Source organism: Lottia gigantea (genome assembly GCF_000327385.1).
Source record: "Lottia gigantea unplaced genomic scaffold LOTGIsca_24, whole genome shotgun sequence".
In the NCBI taxonomy this organism is placed as follows: domain Eukaryota; kingdom Metazoa; phylum Mollusca; class Gastropoda; family Lottiidae; genus Lottia; species Lottia gigantea.
In genome coordinates this window covers 2,344,651-2,362,510 of record NW_008708707.1, presented here as the reverse complement: position 1 = coordinate 2,362,510, position 17,860 = coordinate 2,344,651, and the positions used below count along the sequence as shown (strand labels likewise).

Genomic DNA, 17,860 nt, shown 5'->3' with positions numbered 1-17,860 from the left:
TTGATATATGTATCGTGCGTACTTTACTTGACCAAAACGAAATACATGTACCAACTGCCTTAACTCTACGATTTTTCAATTCAATTAACCATGAAATATCCTAGTTTAAAATTTCGTTTCATTCAGTTGCTGGTGCTATGAGCCACCTAAGTCAATTCTGTGGACTCTGCATCTGACCTGTTGATCTTGTTTGACTTCATGATGAATTATGCTGGTATTATCTGGTACACAAATTTTTGATCTATATTTTGTCTTTAAAACTCGGTTCTACGGCATCAGTAAGAAGTTCCCATAAACGCATCTCAGACGTGTTTCATTTAGAAGTTTTTGAAGAGTTATTCGGAGATACTTTGAATCCACATTTAGATCGATCAGACGAGTTGAAACTGAAAATATCTCTGTAGACAGTTATTGGTTATCCCCCTTGCCTTATTCGAAAAACAGTTGGCATTTTATTCAAATCCACCCAAAACCATGTAGTGTTGACCATGTTCAGTGAAACCATAACAGATTACTTCTGTTTAAGCTGATCATAATTGCATCAGTCAAATTCTCTTGATACAAAAAGACCATTATATATATTAAATTTATTTACTTTTTCACATAACTTTACACAATGATGATAGTGAAATTGCTATATATATAGTCTTCATTTTGGTTTTCTGTAGTGGTGAACTCAGTTTGTCTTCCATGACCTGATCAAATTGTAAGGCCTTGTTCAATAAAAGTTTTACATGACAAAATAAATCATACATTGAACATCATTGGTTTAAATTTTCACTGAACAAAAGATAAAGAAAAGTTTGGTCAGATCATGGAAGAAAACAGATTTTACCAGAAACCTTGTCCGTTCTTAATCTGCATTTTGATTACATTTTGAAGCTTTTAAACCTGACACAAAGATATCATGAGCTAATTTGTAACTGTAGAGATAAAAGCAATAGCTCTGAAAATTTCAGACCACCTAAAATATGACCTAAAAAAATTACACAATCCATTATCCCAATTTGAAATCACTGGCACTTACTATGTGAACAGTATTACTAACTGACAGAGACTCTATTGTTTTGCCTCTCTGCATGGAACTAATGTCTTTCTCAATTCCTCCAAACATGATCAGTTCCCCACGGCCTTGAACTAAACTAAAGAACACAGTCTCTTCTGGTGTATCTGTGGTAACTACTTCATGATATGGTTTCCAAGTGGCTGTTACTGAAGATATCACATTTTGAATATCTAACACGTGAAGAAACATAGGTGATACACGAGTTTCACGAGGAGTCTCTTGAGCCTCCAGTTTTGGACTTGGTTTTGTTGTCGATGCTCTGAAGCGCTCTTCATATTTTCGTAAAGTGTCTAACTGTTTTTGTCTGTTTGACATAGCATTGGGTTTTACTGATGGTAATCCACCTCGTACACTTGCTGTTCCTAAAGAGCTCACTTCTCTTGGATGGACAAATCCATCATTGCTGACATTGAGATTTACATCCTCTGAAGCGCTGTCATCACTAGAACTGTCATCAGGTTCTTGGAAGCGAGGAGGATGTGATGGTGCTGGTTCATGAAGTAATGGATTATAGTAGTGGGGTCTAGGAGGTACTACTGGTCGATGTGGTAAGGGTTTTGGTGAAGGAGGAGTAGAAGGTTTTGCAGATTTGCTTATCACTACCATACACTTATCAACCTAAAAATGAATGAAATGAAGGAATGAATGGATGAATATGAAGACATGTTTGGCAAGAAACTCATTTGAAGGAATGAAATGAACTTTTGTGATTTATTTATTAATCACTGAATTGATTGAATCGTTTAATGAGCTTGGGTTTTATCTACTGAAGTACACACAAAATATGTGAATGGTCCATTGCCCTTTATAAGAAACAGTGTTCAAAACCAATGTAATTCAGAAACATGTTCAAGGGAGGAAACATATGTTAAGATCATTTCTGAGCCAGATCACAAAAAATATAGTTCTGTTGAAGAGTTGCAAGAGTTGATATGTGAAAATCTGTAAAGCAAGATTTTAATTCATTTTCTTTTTTTTCATCTGCTCAAAGTGCAAAGACAAGAACAAGTAGAGACACAGGCTAATATAGATCAGTTGTCTGAAGATTGCACAGCATTAAATTCTGTAACAACAGGTTAAGGGTTCTGATTTAATATTTCTAATTCCATTTTACAGCATTTCATTGTAATAATCAAACTGTAACTAGGTTCATCCAAGAATGATTCAATATCACAGCCATTTAATTTGAGAATTAATATTTAAGATATTGATTTGTTTTGAAATATGTAATGATTTGCTGCCTCTAGCAGCCCTGTTTTTTAAACCTACCATACATGCTGGATGACACCAGAGTTGAGGGGCAGCATACTCTGTATTTTCCAACTTGATCTCTTGCCATTTAGCTTGATCTTCATTAAGTATTAATAACCATACATCTGATAATATCTGAAGACAGAAACCAATTTTGGTCTGGTTGGAATACAAATACAACAACTATATAATGGACTTTTTAGAGTTGAAATACCCAATCACCCATTGTCATCATATGTCATATATTTTAATTAAAAGTTTTGACTCATGGGTAACAAAACTCGGTAATACTTCAGTTTAGGAATTAAGGTAACTGTTAGTCATTTTGCTATGGCAGGTCACAAATTTCAAAGAAGAATACAAATTCGTGCTTTTTCTTGATCTTGACAATATAACCTACTTACCTGATTAGCTCCTCCACATCCTCCTAAGATCAATATATGATTGTTGTCTAATGTAACCTACAAACAAGTTCACATCACATTTTCATTCATGTTCTAAGAAAATTTTAAATTTAGTTTTTTATTTACTCAATGTCAGATTGTCAAAAACATGTAAAAATTGTTAATGGCTATATGTATACGGTTGGATACCTTGTAACAGGCAGTAGACTTGATGCTGCATTGTAGGTTTGTATTTCTGTACAGCTTACAAGACCACAAAGTTAAATTGTCATTTTATTCCATAAATTTGAAATAAAGATTGAATAAGGGCAGATATTTTTAAAATATTTTCAAAGGTTTAAAAACAGTATGTAATAAATTGAAAATAAAGACCTGAGATTGACCATATCTTGGACTGGGTTTGGCACCAATTGTAACTTCCTTGCGCCAAACACACTCGATAAAATCAAATATATAAACATCATTACTTCTGTAAAATAAAATAATAAACATCATTACTTCTGTAAAATAAAAGATATAAACATCATTACTTCTGTAAAATAAAATAATAAAACATCATTACTTCTGTAAAATAAAATAATAAACATCATTACTTCTGTAAAATAAAATATATAAACATCATTACTTCAGTACAATAAAAGATATAAACATCATTACTTCAGTACAATAAAAGATATAAACATCATTACTTCAGTACAATAAAAGATATAAACATCATTACTTCTGTAAATTAAAGATATAAACATCATTACTTCTGTAAAATAAAAAATATAAACATCATTACTTCAGTACAATAAAAGATATAAACATCATTACTTCAGTAAAATAAAATATATAAACATCATTACTTCAGTACAATAAAAGATATAAACATCATTACTTCAGTACAATAAAAGATATAAACATCATTACTTCAGTACAATAAAATATATAAACATCATTACTTCAGTACAATAAAAGATATAAACATCATTACTTCTGTACAATAAAAGATATAAACATCATTACTTCAGTACAATAAAATATATAAACATCATTACTTCAGTACAATAAAAGATATAAACATCATTACTTCTGTAAATTAAAGATATAAACATCATTACTTCAGTACAATAAAAGATATAAACATCATTACTTCTGTAAATTAAAGATATAAACATCATTACTTCAGTACAATAAAAGATATAAACATCATTACTTCAGTACAATAAAAGATATAAACATCATTACTTCAGTACAATAAAAGATATAAACATCATTACTTCAGTAAAATAAAGATATAAACATCATTACTTCAGTACAATAAAATATATAAACATCATTACTTCTGTAAAATAAAATATATAAACATCATTACTTCAGTACAATAAAAGATATAAACATCATTACTTCAGTACAATAAAAGATATAAACATCATTACTTCAGTACAATAAAATATATAAACATCATTACTTCTGTAAAATAAAAGATATAAACATCATTACTTCTGTAAAATAAAAGATATAAACATCATTACTAATGTAAAATAAAATATATAAACATCATTACTTCAGTACAATAAAAGATATAAACATCATTACTTCAGTACAATAAAAGATATAAACATCATTACTTCAGTAAAATAAAAGATATAAACATCATTACTTCAGTACAATAAAATATATAAACATCATTACTTCAGTACAATAAAAGATATAAACATCATTACTTCTGTAAATTAAAGATATAAACATCATTACTTCTGTAAAATAAAATATATAAACATCATTACTTCAGTACAATGAAAGATATAAACATCATTACTTCTGTAAAATAAAAGAATATAAACACAAATACTTTACTCACCCTACTCCAGGTGCCATTGAGCCACCAAAGACAACCATATAATCTCCAATAATAGAAGCAGAATGTCCTGCCATGGGTGGAGGAGTTGGGGACATACAGCAGACATGAGTCCAACGATTAGTTTCTGGGTTGAACATATCTAGCTCAGAGAAAAATTTGGATGTCTGAAAAACAAAATAAGAGATGGCCTAATATCAATTAGTTTCAATATTAAAATGTAGTGAAAAGATGGATTAGCAGGGGACAAAAAATCTAATAAACTTCCAATTCATTTATTGTTCATCCATTTACATCACATCCCTTTATTAATAAATGGTTCACATTTTCCCTAAACGCTTTGTATATGCATTCAACATATTCACACCATGAGGTTGATTGTACTCATATATTCTTGAGTTTTAGGTGTGTGTTTATATTTTTAAAAAAAAAAAAAACTTATGCAGAAGCATGCTGATTGGCTTGTTCAAAAATCATATGTTTATTTATTAATTACATCAGTTCCACAAGCATGGTCTAGGCTACCATGAACTATGAAAAAGTGTGTTGCAGAGACCATAACAACATCTATGAAATGCCAACAGGCACATACTTGAATTTTGAAAGTAAATAAAGTACCTGGTGTAAAGGATAAGGAGTAGGGTGACTCCATCCACCATATAAAACTAAATTATCTTTATATACAACCATAGAGGCACAACCTTTAGGAGAGGGATAGGCTCCTGTAAAAAAAATATTACTGTCATTCCAAAAGAAAGGGAGATTTCAACTATATATTAAATTTGAAATGGCTGGATTAACAGCAAATTTTCAGTAAGTTATGCTCTGCACAATCAGAAAACCTTTCTATTCTGCCTCATGAGTAAAAATGTCTCCACTATCTAAATTATTATTCCAGTAATTCCGACACTTTGTTGTATGAAATCAATATGGTAGCCCCTGTTGGTTTTGCTGTCTCACAATTTGCCCTTGTTTTTAAAAAACTTGTTCTAAAGAGACAAGCCTGTTAAGTTAATTGTATTGTCATTAGAACTGGACTGTGAGGGTAATAAAATTTGATTACAGTTGTTTACTGAATATCTACTCCACATTGTAGCCTATTGTCTAGTTTTCAGATTATAACTTCAAGAAGATGGATCATAGGAAGTCAAAATGATCCCAAAAAGGGGAACCTCCAAAAGTCAAACGGTCCCCATGACTATGTAAATCAAACTGAATCAGCAGATACATACCTACTGCTAATGGTCTAACCCATTGTCTTGTTGTCAGATCAAACCTCCAGATATCATTAAATGTTGTATTAGTAACAGTACAACCACTACACACGTACAATGATTTATCAAAATAACAAGCACAATGTGAATATCGTTTGGATATGGTCTGACCAGCGTCCACCTTTATAGCTGTCCATTTTATCTTTCCTGTCTGTGTTGCCAGATTAAAACTTCGAATGATCTTCGATGTGACACCTGAAATTTAGGAATTTTGTGATAAAATATAGACATACAGTCTCATCATTAAAGTCTTTCTTTCTGACAGTTCACGACCTCCTGTTACAAATCTTTGATAGGCAATACTGCTTCAGAAGAATGGGGAATACATTTTATATTTTCTACTATCAGGTACTCGCAGATTGATCTGAAGTTTTTGATAAATAATCATAATTAGGTGTTGATAGTGTGGATATGTTGTTCTGAGCATTAAGTGTGCACTTTTGAAGGTATGATTAGCTTTCAATTTGACCATAAATCTAGTGTTTTAAAGTATAGGCAAGTTACCGAATACCCTGCCCCTAAAAGTAGCTACTGTCTCATTGACTAAACATACCGGTACTTATGGCAGTATCCTTATGAATTAAGTGGAACAGCTCATGTCTAGATCAACAAATAGAGACAACATAACTGTTGACAGGGGAAGAATAAAATATACGCAGAATGTTTGGAACTAACCTTTCACAAGTCGATTCCACTGTTTACACACCAAAGAAGCATTTTTCAAGTCTTGATAAGGAGAAATCAATCCTAGAATATATTCAACCAGTTCCTCTGGCAGATCTAAGACATTAACCTGCATTTCTTGTGAACTATTCATCATTTAATTTGCTATATTTCAGAAATTAAAGAATTTATTAGGTTTTCTTGAAAAATATAAACATCCTGTACGTACAAATTTCACGCGACATATGGCTAAAAAACGAATATCTTTGCATTTTGCAGATTTATTTGGAATTGTTGTCGTGTCGGCCTATCAATAAGTAATATCAATGAACGAAATTTCAGTGCTTTCTTGAGAATTTAAAAGGTAGTTTTTAATTGTCATATTACGTTTTATTTTTATTGTTTCGTTTTCAACGTAAATCGGAATTTTATAACAGTAAGGGAAGTAACTCCTAGTTTGTTTACATTCTGATTAAAATCCAATATATTACAATACGAGCCGAATTTGTATGATTATTGATCTCTTATAGCAAACGTTGACACTTAAGGTGAGTCATGATGGTTTTCTTTTCAAGATGCCAATTAAAGGTTACTTTATAAACGTTTTATGTCAAGGAAATATAGAAAATAATATGTTTTACATTCTGAACGGCTCAGACCACAACCAACATTATACGTGTCATTGTCATAAAGTCATGAGTCAAGGTTTTCATTCTACTGTATTTTAAGGTCTTTTTTTTTGTTCTTTAACATTTGGTCTCAACTAATCCTATATTTCTTTCGGACATGAGAAGTATGAATTGTGAATGTTGTGTGGTGCATTGTAAGGCTGTTGGTCTAGCTAATTTTTCTTGATATGATCACAGTTCGGACATCAGGTATATGTCATATATATCATTCATTGCCTGTTGAAATACAAAATTGGATGACAACTTACAGGTCTATTTTGATATTACAAAGCCATCAATGATCAATTAGTTTGGAGGCAGTCTGTAATTAGGTCCTAAGCTAATTATCTGGTCACCCGGTAATTAATTGTCCAGTATTTGTCTACTAATGTTTTTATTGACAAATTGAAACATTATGTAATATACGGAAGGAACACAATTTTAGGGTACACTAGGCTACTCCTTAGTTTTATTGAAACATTACGAGATCTACCTCTCCCTTTAACTGAAGTATTATTTACTAACGTAGGCCCTATATTTTATCAAAAGATAGTCTCTTCTGTATAAATACCCACTGGAAATGTGAACATTCTGAAATGTAGACCAGGAAAGTTTCAAATTTATAACAAATAATATCACTCAAATTATCTCCCTTGAAGTGTGGTTGACCTACATGCAGGAAGAGAGGTTTATACCGTATTGTTGATGTTTATAAGATGTCATAGAGTTATATAATTTATAACTCTTCTTATTATTACTTCAATATCATATAATCACATTTTAAATATTAACATTTATCTTAAATATTGTTTTATTTTACCAAATTATCTCCCTTGAAGTGTGACTGACCTACATTAGAAAGATGTATATTTATTCTTTTTTTTCTTTAAATTAGATTTAGAAAATCTTTTATGAAAAGTGTTCTGAAATTCTGCTGTAAATCAATAAAGAAATCAATTTTTAACTGAATTATTTCAAATCAAATGTCGACATTTTTCTTGATAATTCTGATTTTACCAAGTTACCTCCCTTGAAGTGTGTTTGACCAACATGTAGAAAGTACATTTTCACTGTTTTCGCAATGTTTTCACACTCTTAGGTAAAATGTCGAAGAGTTACATAGTAAATGACGGTGGTCTAATGCTGTCAATGTATTGCCAATAAATTCTGGGTTTCGTTTTGCAGTTTGGATCGTTAGTACTTAGTTCATTTATTCGGACGGTAAACAAATATGCAAACTGCTGTACCCCTTTACATCTTTGGCATGCCTCTTGTGATTTCCTTCTTGGATCTGACATGTTACTTTTGTATAGTAAGTTTGGATACATCTGTAGGTTTCAAATATTACTCAGGATCTTATAATATCTTGTTGATGTTCTCCAGTTTGTAAAACTGTGTATCATTCGTTGTTTTTACGTTCTACTAAAACGTTCGTTTTACTCAGTACATCTGTTTCACAATCACCTACCAACATCAGATCCACGAGTCTTTATTTCTATTTCAGATAACGATGGAACTTAAAGAAGTTTGTATTCAGTTAGATCAATTACTTATGGACTATTTCAAAAATCTAAAACAGCTGTATGCAGAACGGTCTATTTTAGATCAGTATATGAAAGATGGATTTCTGAACCTGTCTCGGGCACGGTATAATATGGGAGTTAAAGCTGTTGGTACTTCCCAATTTAGTGATTCTATGGTGGCTTTGACTAAGGTCGACGTAAATGACAAAGAACAGAAATCTTCAGAGATGTTTCAAGTGCATTCATTGAGAGCTCAAACCACCAAAAAGCTAGAGAACTCTTTAAGGAATAGAAAACAGGGACCAGAAAATATCGATGGTGTGGAATCGGGCAAGTCTGAAGATCCAGTTCCAGTTGATCCAATAAAATGGTTTGGAGTCCTGGTGCCGCAAAATTTACGTAAAAGTCAACAGGGTTTTAAAGATGCTGTAACTATTTCAGTCTCCATAGCCAACTTACAACAGACTTTGTCTTCTCTTCAATTAGAATATAGACAGTTGTTAAAAACTAAATCTAAATTAATTAAAACAAATGACGAATAAAATTTATTTATTTTAATGTTATGAAAACTTTGACCCAAACATTCCTATTACAATTACGATAATGATGATAATATTTTCATTTGGAAATAACTTTGGCCAGGCAATTTGTTCCTGGTCCTATCTTGGTATAATAAAGATTTTTAAAATATATTACTATGCTTACATTACTTCTCCCAACCTTTGGAACCCCTGTTATCTCTTTACTTTCATTTACTGATCTTCGTCCAATATGAGAATCACAAATTCTTATCCATATTATACCCAGTGCAAGCCTTATGTTGACTAGTAACTTGTTACTTTCAACCACCCTAATCCCAATATTTTACAGTGAATAGGATAGAAAATGATCAAGATCAGTTGCGTTTCTTTGAATCAGTTGTAAGGTGGGAGGCCACCGAATCTTTAAGGGGGCTCACTGGCATTTCTGTCCCTAAGAAACCTGAGAGTGGGAGGAGTGTGAAAGCTTTTTCAACCTCTATTCTAAGGTTTGGGTAAGATGCATGGCTAGCAGAAACGCCACAACAAAACCTTTTATATTTTGGCATATTCCACTTGTAGGAAATGGTGCCATCTTGGTTAATTTGAACAATTGCTCGATTTAGTCGACTCGAGCACACCGTCGACTGAAAAATCAATTAAAAAATACAGCAATGTGATAAAATAAGATTATGATATTAGAACTGAGAATCTTCTATCCAAGAGACCAATGACATTGGAAGACCAAAGCTTTTAACAGTTCACAATGAAATCAGAGATGTTCCGGAATGTTTACATTGCCTGTGCACTGCACATCTGAAAATCTTCTATCATTTTCTTGTTCTTCGAATTTTTCATGTGGTTTAACGTAAATAATGTGGTTTCCATTGTCCTCAGCATTCATCGTTGTGACTCTCGTTTCATCTTGGGTGGATCCATCAGAACGTCCCCATTCATTCGAAGCGTTAGACCCTCTTTTGATTCTTGAATACTCTAAGACTAGTTTCAATTCGGTTAAAAAGAAAAATCACGCCGACCCTTAACAAGTGTTCGGAGTACTGTTTTTAGAAGCACTACATGCAGGTACATTACGTACCTCCCAATTCAAAAGAATAGCCCTTGGACCCTTAACCAGTCGATGACTGATCTGAAAGTGCAATCAAAAGGGGCTACTCGCGATGGAGAACTATAAATAGTCATATAGATGCAGTTTCATGAGCTGTTCAATAAGTTAAGTAAAAATGATATGAAAACCCAATGATTTCAGCACTGCACATCTGAAAGTCTTCTATCATTTTCCTGTTCTTCGGATTCTTCATGTGGTTTAACGTAAATAATGTGGTTTCCATTATCCCCAGAATTCATCGTTGTGACTCTCGTTTCATCTTGGGTGGATCCATAGGAACGTCCCGATTCGTTCGAAGCGTTGGACCCTCTATTGACTTGTGCGACCGACGTTCTGAATGCATTAGACAACGATCTGATAGAATTTCGTTTAAATTCTTGAATACGACTAACACAAAACATTCTATGAAGTTTCTTTCTGAACACACTGATCTTAGAAGCGTAAATAATAGGATTGAGGATACTGTTGAATACTCCGATACCCAGTAAATAAACAAACACAACGTTTGGTGAGATGGCCATAGACTTCTCTATATCTGATACAATTACTATTAAGGTAAACATACCTGAAAATAAAAAAAAAGTTCCGTTATATCAATGCGTTAACTTACGTAAACAATGGCGGATACATATTATCGGTTACAAGAAGAAAGAAAGAAACATTTTTTTACGAGGTTAAAAACTTTCGAAGGATCCTGTCTACCATCTGGTCCTCGGCCAAACCTTTTAACATTGATCTGGCAATGATTACGTGTCCCCTTTTACATCTGGGTTGACTATTATAATGACTTATTCAAGATCAAAACTTTCACGACGTCCGAGGTTAGAACCCCAGGCCACATTTTTTTCTCGACGTATTCGAGCAAATGACGTATTGTAAGGATTCCAAAGCCAAACTCTTTCGGATTTCATCAAATAACATCTTAAGACTACCTTTGAATTTCACTTAGATAGGCATCACTGTTATAATTGTATAAGATTATAGTGTAAAAACTTTAATTAAAATTTCTTTATCAACAAAAAAAATAGCAAATTTGAAAGTCATCGAGATTGCAAAGTTAAAGCAATAAATTTGATTTATTGTTAAAAAAAAGCGTATTTTAGTTATTACGCCTACAAATCATGTTCGAAATTGAGTTATTACCCTTGCCATAAATCAGCCTGAGATAGAAAATAGAATTTTTGGTATAACTAAATGCAATGCTGAGATGTCGATTCGATCAAAAGTCAAACCGGTAATTTTTAGGCGTCTATGCACTACCAGATCCGACACGAACTCAACGGCAGGACAAAAAAACAATATGAATTGTACTCTAACAACTTCCCCCGACGTTTTATAGCTTCTATTTTGTCCCCGTACCCTGTTGTGTCGGATCTAGCTTCTATTTTGTCCCCATACCCTGTTGTGTCGGATCTAGTTTGAGGGCACCTCAAAAAATTAATTCGAATATTCGGGTCTTTGCGAGTCTTATCGAGGTATATTTTGAAAGTCCTTAATTGAAACATCAGATTTTCAGACTCGCAGCCATTTCTTCAACATTCAGGTAATGAAATTAGCAATCTCTGTATATACAGACTTTACAGATTTCAACAAACTTAATCAGATCAATATCGTCAATTGGAAATCTTTATATGTAACAATCGCTGAAGGCGTGCAACACGCCAAGTCATCTTTGTTTGTTGTATACAATTTAATCTGCTTGTGCAGAATTGTCTGGGTTTTGTATGTCTTGAAGGAATATAGTCGCCAAAAAAAAGGTTGTTCGCCATGAAACTTGGCCACAAGCTTACTGAATTATTTCGAATTTCGCAATTCCTCAAACGTAACGGATGATTATATTAAGTTTCTTAACATTTTACATGTATGTACATGTTGTTGTTTTTTTTTGTTGTTGCTGGTATTGTTGTTTTTGGTAGTTGTTGCTGGTATTGTTGTTTTTGATTTTTGTTTTGTTGTGTTGTTGTTTATTTTGTTGATGTTGTGTTGTTGTTTATTTTGTTGATGTGGTTTTGTTGTATATTTTGTTGATGTGGTTTTGTTGTTGTTTATTTTGTTGGTGTGGTTTTGTTGTTGGTTGTTTTGTTGATGTGCTTTTGTTGTTGTTTACTTTGTTGGTGTGGTTTTGTTGTTGGTTGTTTTGTTGATGTGCTTTTGTTGTTGTTTATTTTGTTGGTGTGCTTTTGTTGTTGGTTGTTTTGTTGATGTGCTTTTGTTTCTTTTATTTGTTTGTTTGTTTATCCATATTTTGGGTAAAGAAATATCTGCACTTTAGGGTTCAAAATAACGACCAAGGACTGTATTATACACCAACAAAATAAACAACAACAAAAGCACATAAAAAAAAATTAATGACAATATCGGGAAACTGTCTGATAAACATTGATAATAAATAAACCAAGTACTAACGATCCGAACCACAAAACGAAAAATATAAGTAGCAACCAACGAACTTTTTACGTTAGGAAGTATATCAATCATAAGTGAATAAGTATTTCATATTGAACAGCGGTATCAGGTTTCTTGATATTTTTTTAATCTACACAAAAATAGCTTGAACCCCATAAATCATTTCATAACCAATAGATCCGACCTAGCATTCTATATGATAAAAATACAATCACTTTGACATTTGTGGGGTCGCGGTGGCTTACTATCCTGAAACAAAACTTGAGGGTTTTTTCTAACCAGTTTTCTCTGGAAGAGCAACATGAAAAAAGCGGCCCAGTGGTTTGACAATGACTCGAGGCCCCGTGTTGATTAGGACCCCTCGACAGTCGGACATCGGAAAGGAGTTGACACAAATTTTCACTTTGACATTCCGCGTAAAACATCAAGATAACTGTTTTAATCTTTTTGGGTTGATCTTTTAGTTTTATCATTGAAATATTAACTATTCCGATTTGCAGTTGGGTCGACAAGAAAAATACAGTCTTCCAATACACGCCGATCGTTTAAATGCCATGCCTAAACAAAGTACCCTCCTTGTATCCCTAGGCTATATTTGAGGCTAGGATGACCGAAGCTACGGTTATATCGACCGGAATAGAGTAAACCATCAGAATATTTGAATATAGAAACACTACGTAAGACTATATTCCCGTCCCAATCTTAACAATAATCAATTAGAAACTGATAGTGTTTTCGGATGTAAATGTCAAGACAGAAGATAATATAGTGTCCTGCAAATTAAAGATAGGTTCCTTGTTTAGTACTGCCTGCAAACTATTAAATTTTTTGGCCTATTGTACGTCTCGGGGTGACCTAAAAACCTACATGTTCCATTTCGTTTCGTTCCAACATTTACAGAATCCGAGAGCAGCCTTTCAACGACTCCTTACAGCCGACACCATCTGGCGGAAACTGGATCAAGTTTACTCGAGTGCAATTGTCAACAGTTCATTATGTTCTGTTTCTGGCAAAAAACGAGTCTGGACTACCTAGTTAAGGCTCATTGCTACGTGCGTTTCATTCATGATACAAAAATCTTTTGGTATTCTTAAACAAGATGTTATTGATGATATGTATTTCAAATAGATTGGTTGTCAGCTCAACCTCACCAAACATGTGGAAGTGGTTAATTTTGGCATCAAACAAGTGATTTAATGACTCGATTATTGAAACCATATTATTAACCCAATTTAAAGAAATACATGTGTGATCAATATTGAAGAATGGTGTATATTTTGTTTATAATTATAGATTTTTCCAGATTCATTGTTATCAAAATTAAATATTTATATTATCAGCTCCTTCGAAATAGTTATTTGCCCGCCTGTAGTATCACATGACACGCATTTGAATGCTAAATGCAATAGGAGGTTACTTTTGTCATATAATCTTGATACTATTGACTGTGGGATTCGTCCAGTGTTGTCTCCCAACGCTATTCATCTGTATGGAACGATCAGTAACCACATGTGCTATGATAATAGATGACTCTCTTGCATTTTCCGAATATGACAATTTATGGAATATGACAAATTATTGAATACTTATAACTACGAATTGTCAATGTCTTTTCAATCAAAATACATCTGAAGCAAGATATTGATATCACGATTCTTCGATCAGTACACCTTCAGAAATGATTATATTTGTAGCCCAATCCATCCATTGTGACATTTTTATCCTAGGTCAGGATGATATCACTAGTTTCTTCAACCCCATTGATCTCCGGTCACAGATGTAGATCGTCTTGATGGGCAATATAGCGAGGGCCCGTTTATTGCCAGATGTTCACGTTAAAGATCTTTGGAAATTGGAAATCTGAAAAGAACAATTCTAATGCCACTGTCCATACAAAATTTCACTAGTACACACTGCATTGCGTTGCATGTCTTGATTAACCAACCTTGGATCAGAAAAATAGAAGTAAAACTTCATTCCTTTCCCTTTTCTACAGGATAACTAAAATGCATGTACATTATATTTATATAGACTTTACAAATCAGGATTTGACCTAGATCATTTTCTGAATTTCACATTAACTTGACATTTGTGTATTAAGATTTTTTCTATCAGTGTGAGCGAATATTCGATATACTAATAAATTATTTCTACCTCAATATCGATTTATCAATAACTGAAATTAGGACTTTATTTCATTTTTATTAATTAATGCTAACACTAATGATGCATTACTGCTTTCTATTATATTAAAACTAAGATCAAATTCATATTTAAAGCAACACCTAACTCAATAGAGCTACATTCAACATCGATTTTAGTGTTTGGTTACTCCGATGGTCGAAACACTAAATTCATCCAAAGATAGAATTTCTTGAAACTGGTCTCCGAAACTTATATTGTCGATATTTAAACGCCGAATCCTCTATCAGAAAACTTCAATGCAATTTATTGTACCAGCTTGTGTTAACAATAAACTAATGTAATTTAATCGTAGTGGTAGAGTCGGACTCTCAGATTGCCATTGCTATCAAATAGGAAAGCAATCAAGAAATGAATCTACATTGATGATAAGACTTCTGTATGTGAATTCATGCGTTATTGAAAATTGAAATGAATGAATTGAATTAATGAAATGAAATCAGTTGTGTCGACCGACTGCTATTCTTCTCTTGAATGGTCTAGTAAAACGAGTAACACATACAGTTTGCAATAGGCTAAATTGTTGCTTTACCACAAGCATATCTGTTTATCATTGTCCAATCCAAACGACGGAAGTGCCAGTTTTAACTACTTTACCTTTATGCTATTGAAGGAATAGTGGGGAAAGATTGGCAACACATCGGCATTTGACTTATGATTTTTTTTAAATAATTGTAATTGCGCAGGCTACAGAACGCCCTTTTCATGTCGTCTCATACGAAATATAAGATAAAATATAAGATAAAGGCAATAAGGTATCGATGGAAATGAAATTGGGCATACGTCCCACTTATCTGTTCCTAGAAGTTGATTAAAATAATATCGTTGAAATATATTAATGGAATATGAGGGTGCATATTATAGACATCTTGACTGTATGCATAGACATACTTTCGCATTGATAACAACTGAATGTTGGTTTAATGTTTAATCAAAACCCAGTCATTGCCTTGGAAGCTTTATTATTATACTATTCCTCGTTACTTTAAAAAAAAAATCAACCTTTTACTTGCGACAGAATGATTTATCAAGTGATTTATGTAAAAAAAAAATTGGACATAGGTTTCTACCAGCCTCTTTAAGTGCAGAATAAATTGATATTGTTGTTTAAGTGCCGAATTATGTTAATCGGAAGAGATTCTATCGAAACATGTAGCAGCTGATGCGTTATGTCATTTATTGTCATTAATTGAAAATTGTCTGAAATATGAGCCTTTTCTCAAGGTATGGAAGACGAGTTAGTTAATGTTTATGATCGTGAACTTGGCATTTTGCAAATGAAATTGTTATTAGGAACATTAGATATAATTATCTACCGGCGCCGGGTTACATGACTTTCTGTACAATACACATTTTCAATTCAGAAATTATCACCAATTATATTGCTTGACATTATAGAAATGGACATGTTAAATGGTGGGTGCGGGTGTGAGGTTCGCAGACCTTTTGGAACACGCGATGTCACTCTGCGTGTGCGATTTTCAATTAGACGACATCCATGTCAGAGATTCAAGGCAGCTTGTTTTTTGTCGAAATTTGATATACTCGTACTGTATAACCATATTGACCTTTTACTTCAATGCATATGTCTGAAGCGTGAATATCAAATTATTAGCTGTGTTGGCCATTCGAAAGGGATGCCAAGTTGACAAATCTAACCGCAGATATTCTTGAAAGACGCACATACCCTACCTCGCAAAGGGTGGCTTCGAGACATTTATGTAAATGACATCTAAAACTTAACTTCCTATCAGCTGTCCTCTGAGCAAAAAAATGGCACTTTTAGCATTTGTCTTGGTGAAAAAAGAAGTTAAGTGCTTACCAACTGGTCCCCAGCAAAGGAAATATGCTCCAACGATAATGAAAGCTGTTTTAAATGACTTTAAAGCTCTTCGTTCTCTTCTACTGTTTCCGGCACCACGGAAGGATGACATCTGTGAGGAGATAGCCTCTCTTTGCTTGTTGGCCAGCATTAGGAAATGAATGTAAGCAAATACGATAAAACAGCTTGGAATACTAAACACGCTTAAAATGAATAACAAATACGTCCAAGACATAATGCCAAAAAAATTACAGATTTCAAATATGTCCAGCGTACTCCATCCAAAAAACGGCAGCATTCCACAAACTATGGAGGCAATCCATATCAAGGCTTCCGCTACTTTAACCTTTCTGGGGGAGAAAAACGCCAGATATTTATAAGGTTTGGTAACTTTAATATAACGATCCAATGTCAAAGTGGTTAAATTAAAAACGGAAGCTATATTGACAGAAATGAATAAACCGACACGTAAAACACATTCTATGTAGAATTTGAACTGTAAAATATTGTAGAAGACGTCGTAGATAAGGAAAATGCCAATAAATGTATCTGCAATGGCTAAATTGGCTATAAAATAATTGGTCGGCTCCTCCATATCGGTATGCTTTATCAATGTCACCACGGCTAAAAGGTTAATCAAAATAATAAACATTCCCACCACGGCTAAACATAGATTTAAAGCGAATTCCTGCTTGGTAACACAAAAACCGTTTAAACTGACGAATAACAAGTCTTCCGCATGGCACATCCTGTAGTTATATTAATTTCCTTTATTGCGATAGGAATAGCTCAGAACTATTCGAATACGTTTATATCCAACATAGAATGATCTTATTGACAGCTTATTCTTGCTAATTTTAAAAACATGTTCGAAGACGTTATTCTCTAACACAAACTGATTTTCTTTGCTGTTTATTCTTTGTATCTAGAACAAAACATGCAAATACGTTCCTATCTAATATTATGCAAGTCACTTCTATTCGACACTGGAAATAAGTCTTTCCCGATTAAACAGGTTGACCACAAACGTTTCACTTCCGTATGTGACTATGCTTTCCGAGATACTTGAATGCTGGTTCTGAATGCTGAATACA

At 33.1% G+C, this 17,860-nt stretch overlaps 3 protein-coding genes across 3 annotated transcripts; 1 reads left to right on the top strand and 2 right to left on the bottom strand.

The window, feature by feature from the left end:
- Window positions 1–997: 997 nt before the first annotated feature.
- Window positions 998–6,637, bottom strand: LOTGIDRAFT_116426 (hypothetical protein; the record flags this gene model as incomplete). The annotated part of the gene is made up of 8 exons (XM_009055366.1): window positions 998–1,684; window positions 2,336–2,452; window positions 2,722–2,778; window positions 3,094–3,190; window positions 4,568–4,731; window positions 5,183–5,286; window positions 5,797–6,033; window positions 6,514–6,637. The coding sequence occupies 8 exons, from the start codon at window positions 6,635–6,637 to the stop codon at window positions 998–1,000; spliced, it is 1,587 nt and encodes a 528-aa protein (XP_009053614.1).
- A 2,042-nt stretch (window positions 6,638–8,679) lies between these two features.
- LOTGIDRAFT_116702 (hypothetical protein) lies at window positions 8,680–9,234 on the top strand (the record flags this gene model as incomplete). Its single annotated transcript, XM_009055365.1, has 1 exon — window positions 8,680–9,234. One exon carries the CDS (start codon window positions 8,680–8,682, stop codon window positions 9,232–9,234), a length of 555 nt encoding a protein of 184 aa, XP_009053613.1.
- Window positions 9,235–10,473: 1,239 nt separating this feature from the next.
- On the bottom strand, window positions 10,474–17,514 carry LOTGIDRAFT_116779 (hypothetical protein; the record flags this gene model as incomplete). The annotated part of the gene is made up of 2 exons (XM_009055364.1): window positions 10,474–10,883; window positions 16,767–17,514. The coding sequence occupies 2 exons, from the start codon at window positions 17,512–17,514 to the stop codon at window positions 10,474–10,476; spliced, it is 1,158 nt and encodes a 385-aa protein (XP_009053612.1).
- Window positions 17,515–17,860: the final 346 nt, after the last annotated feature.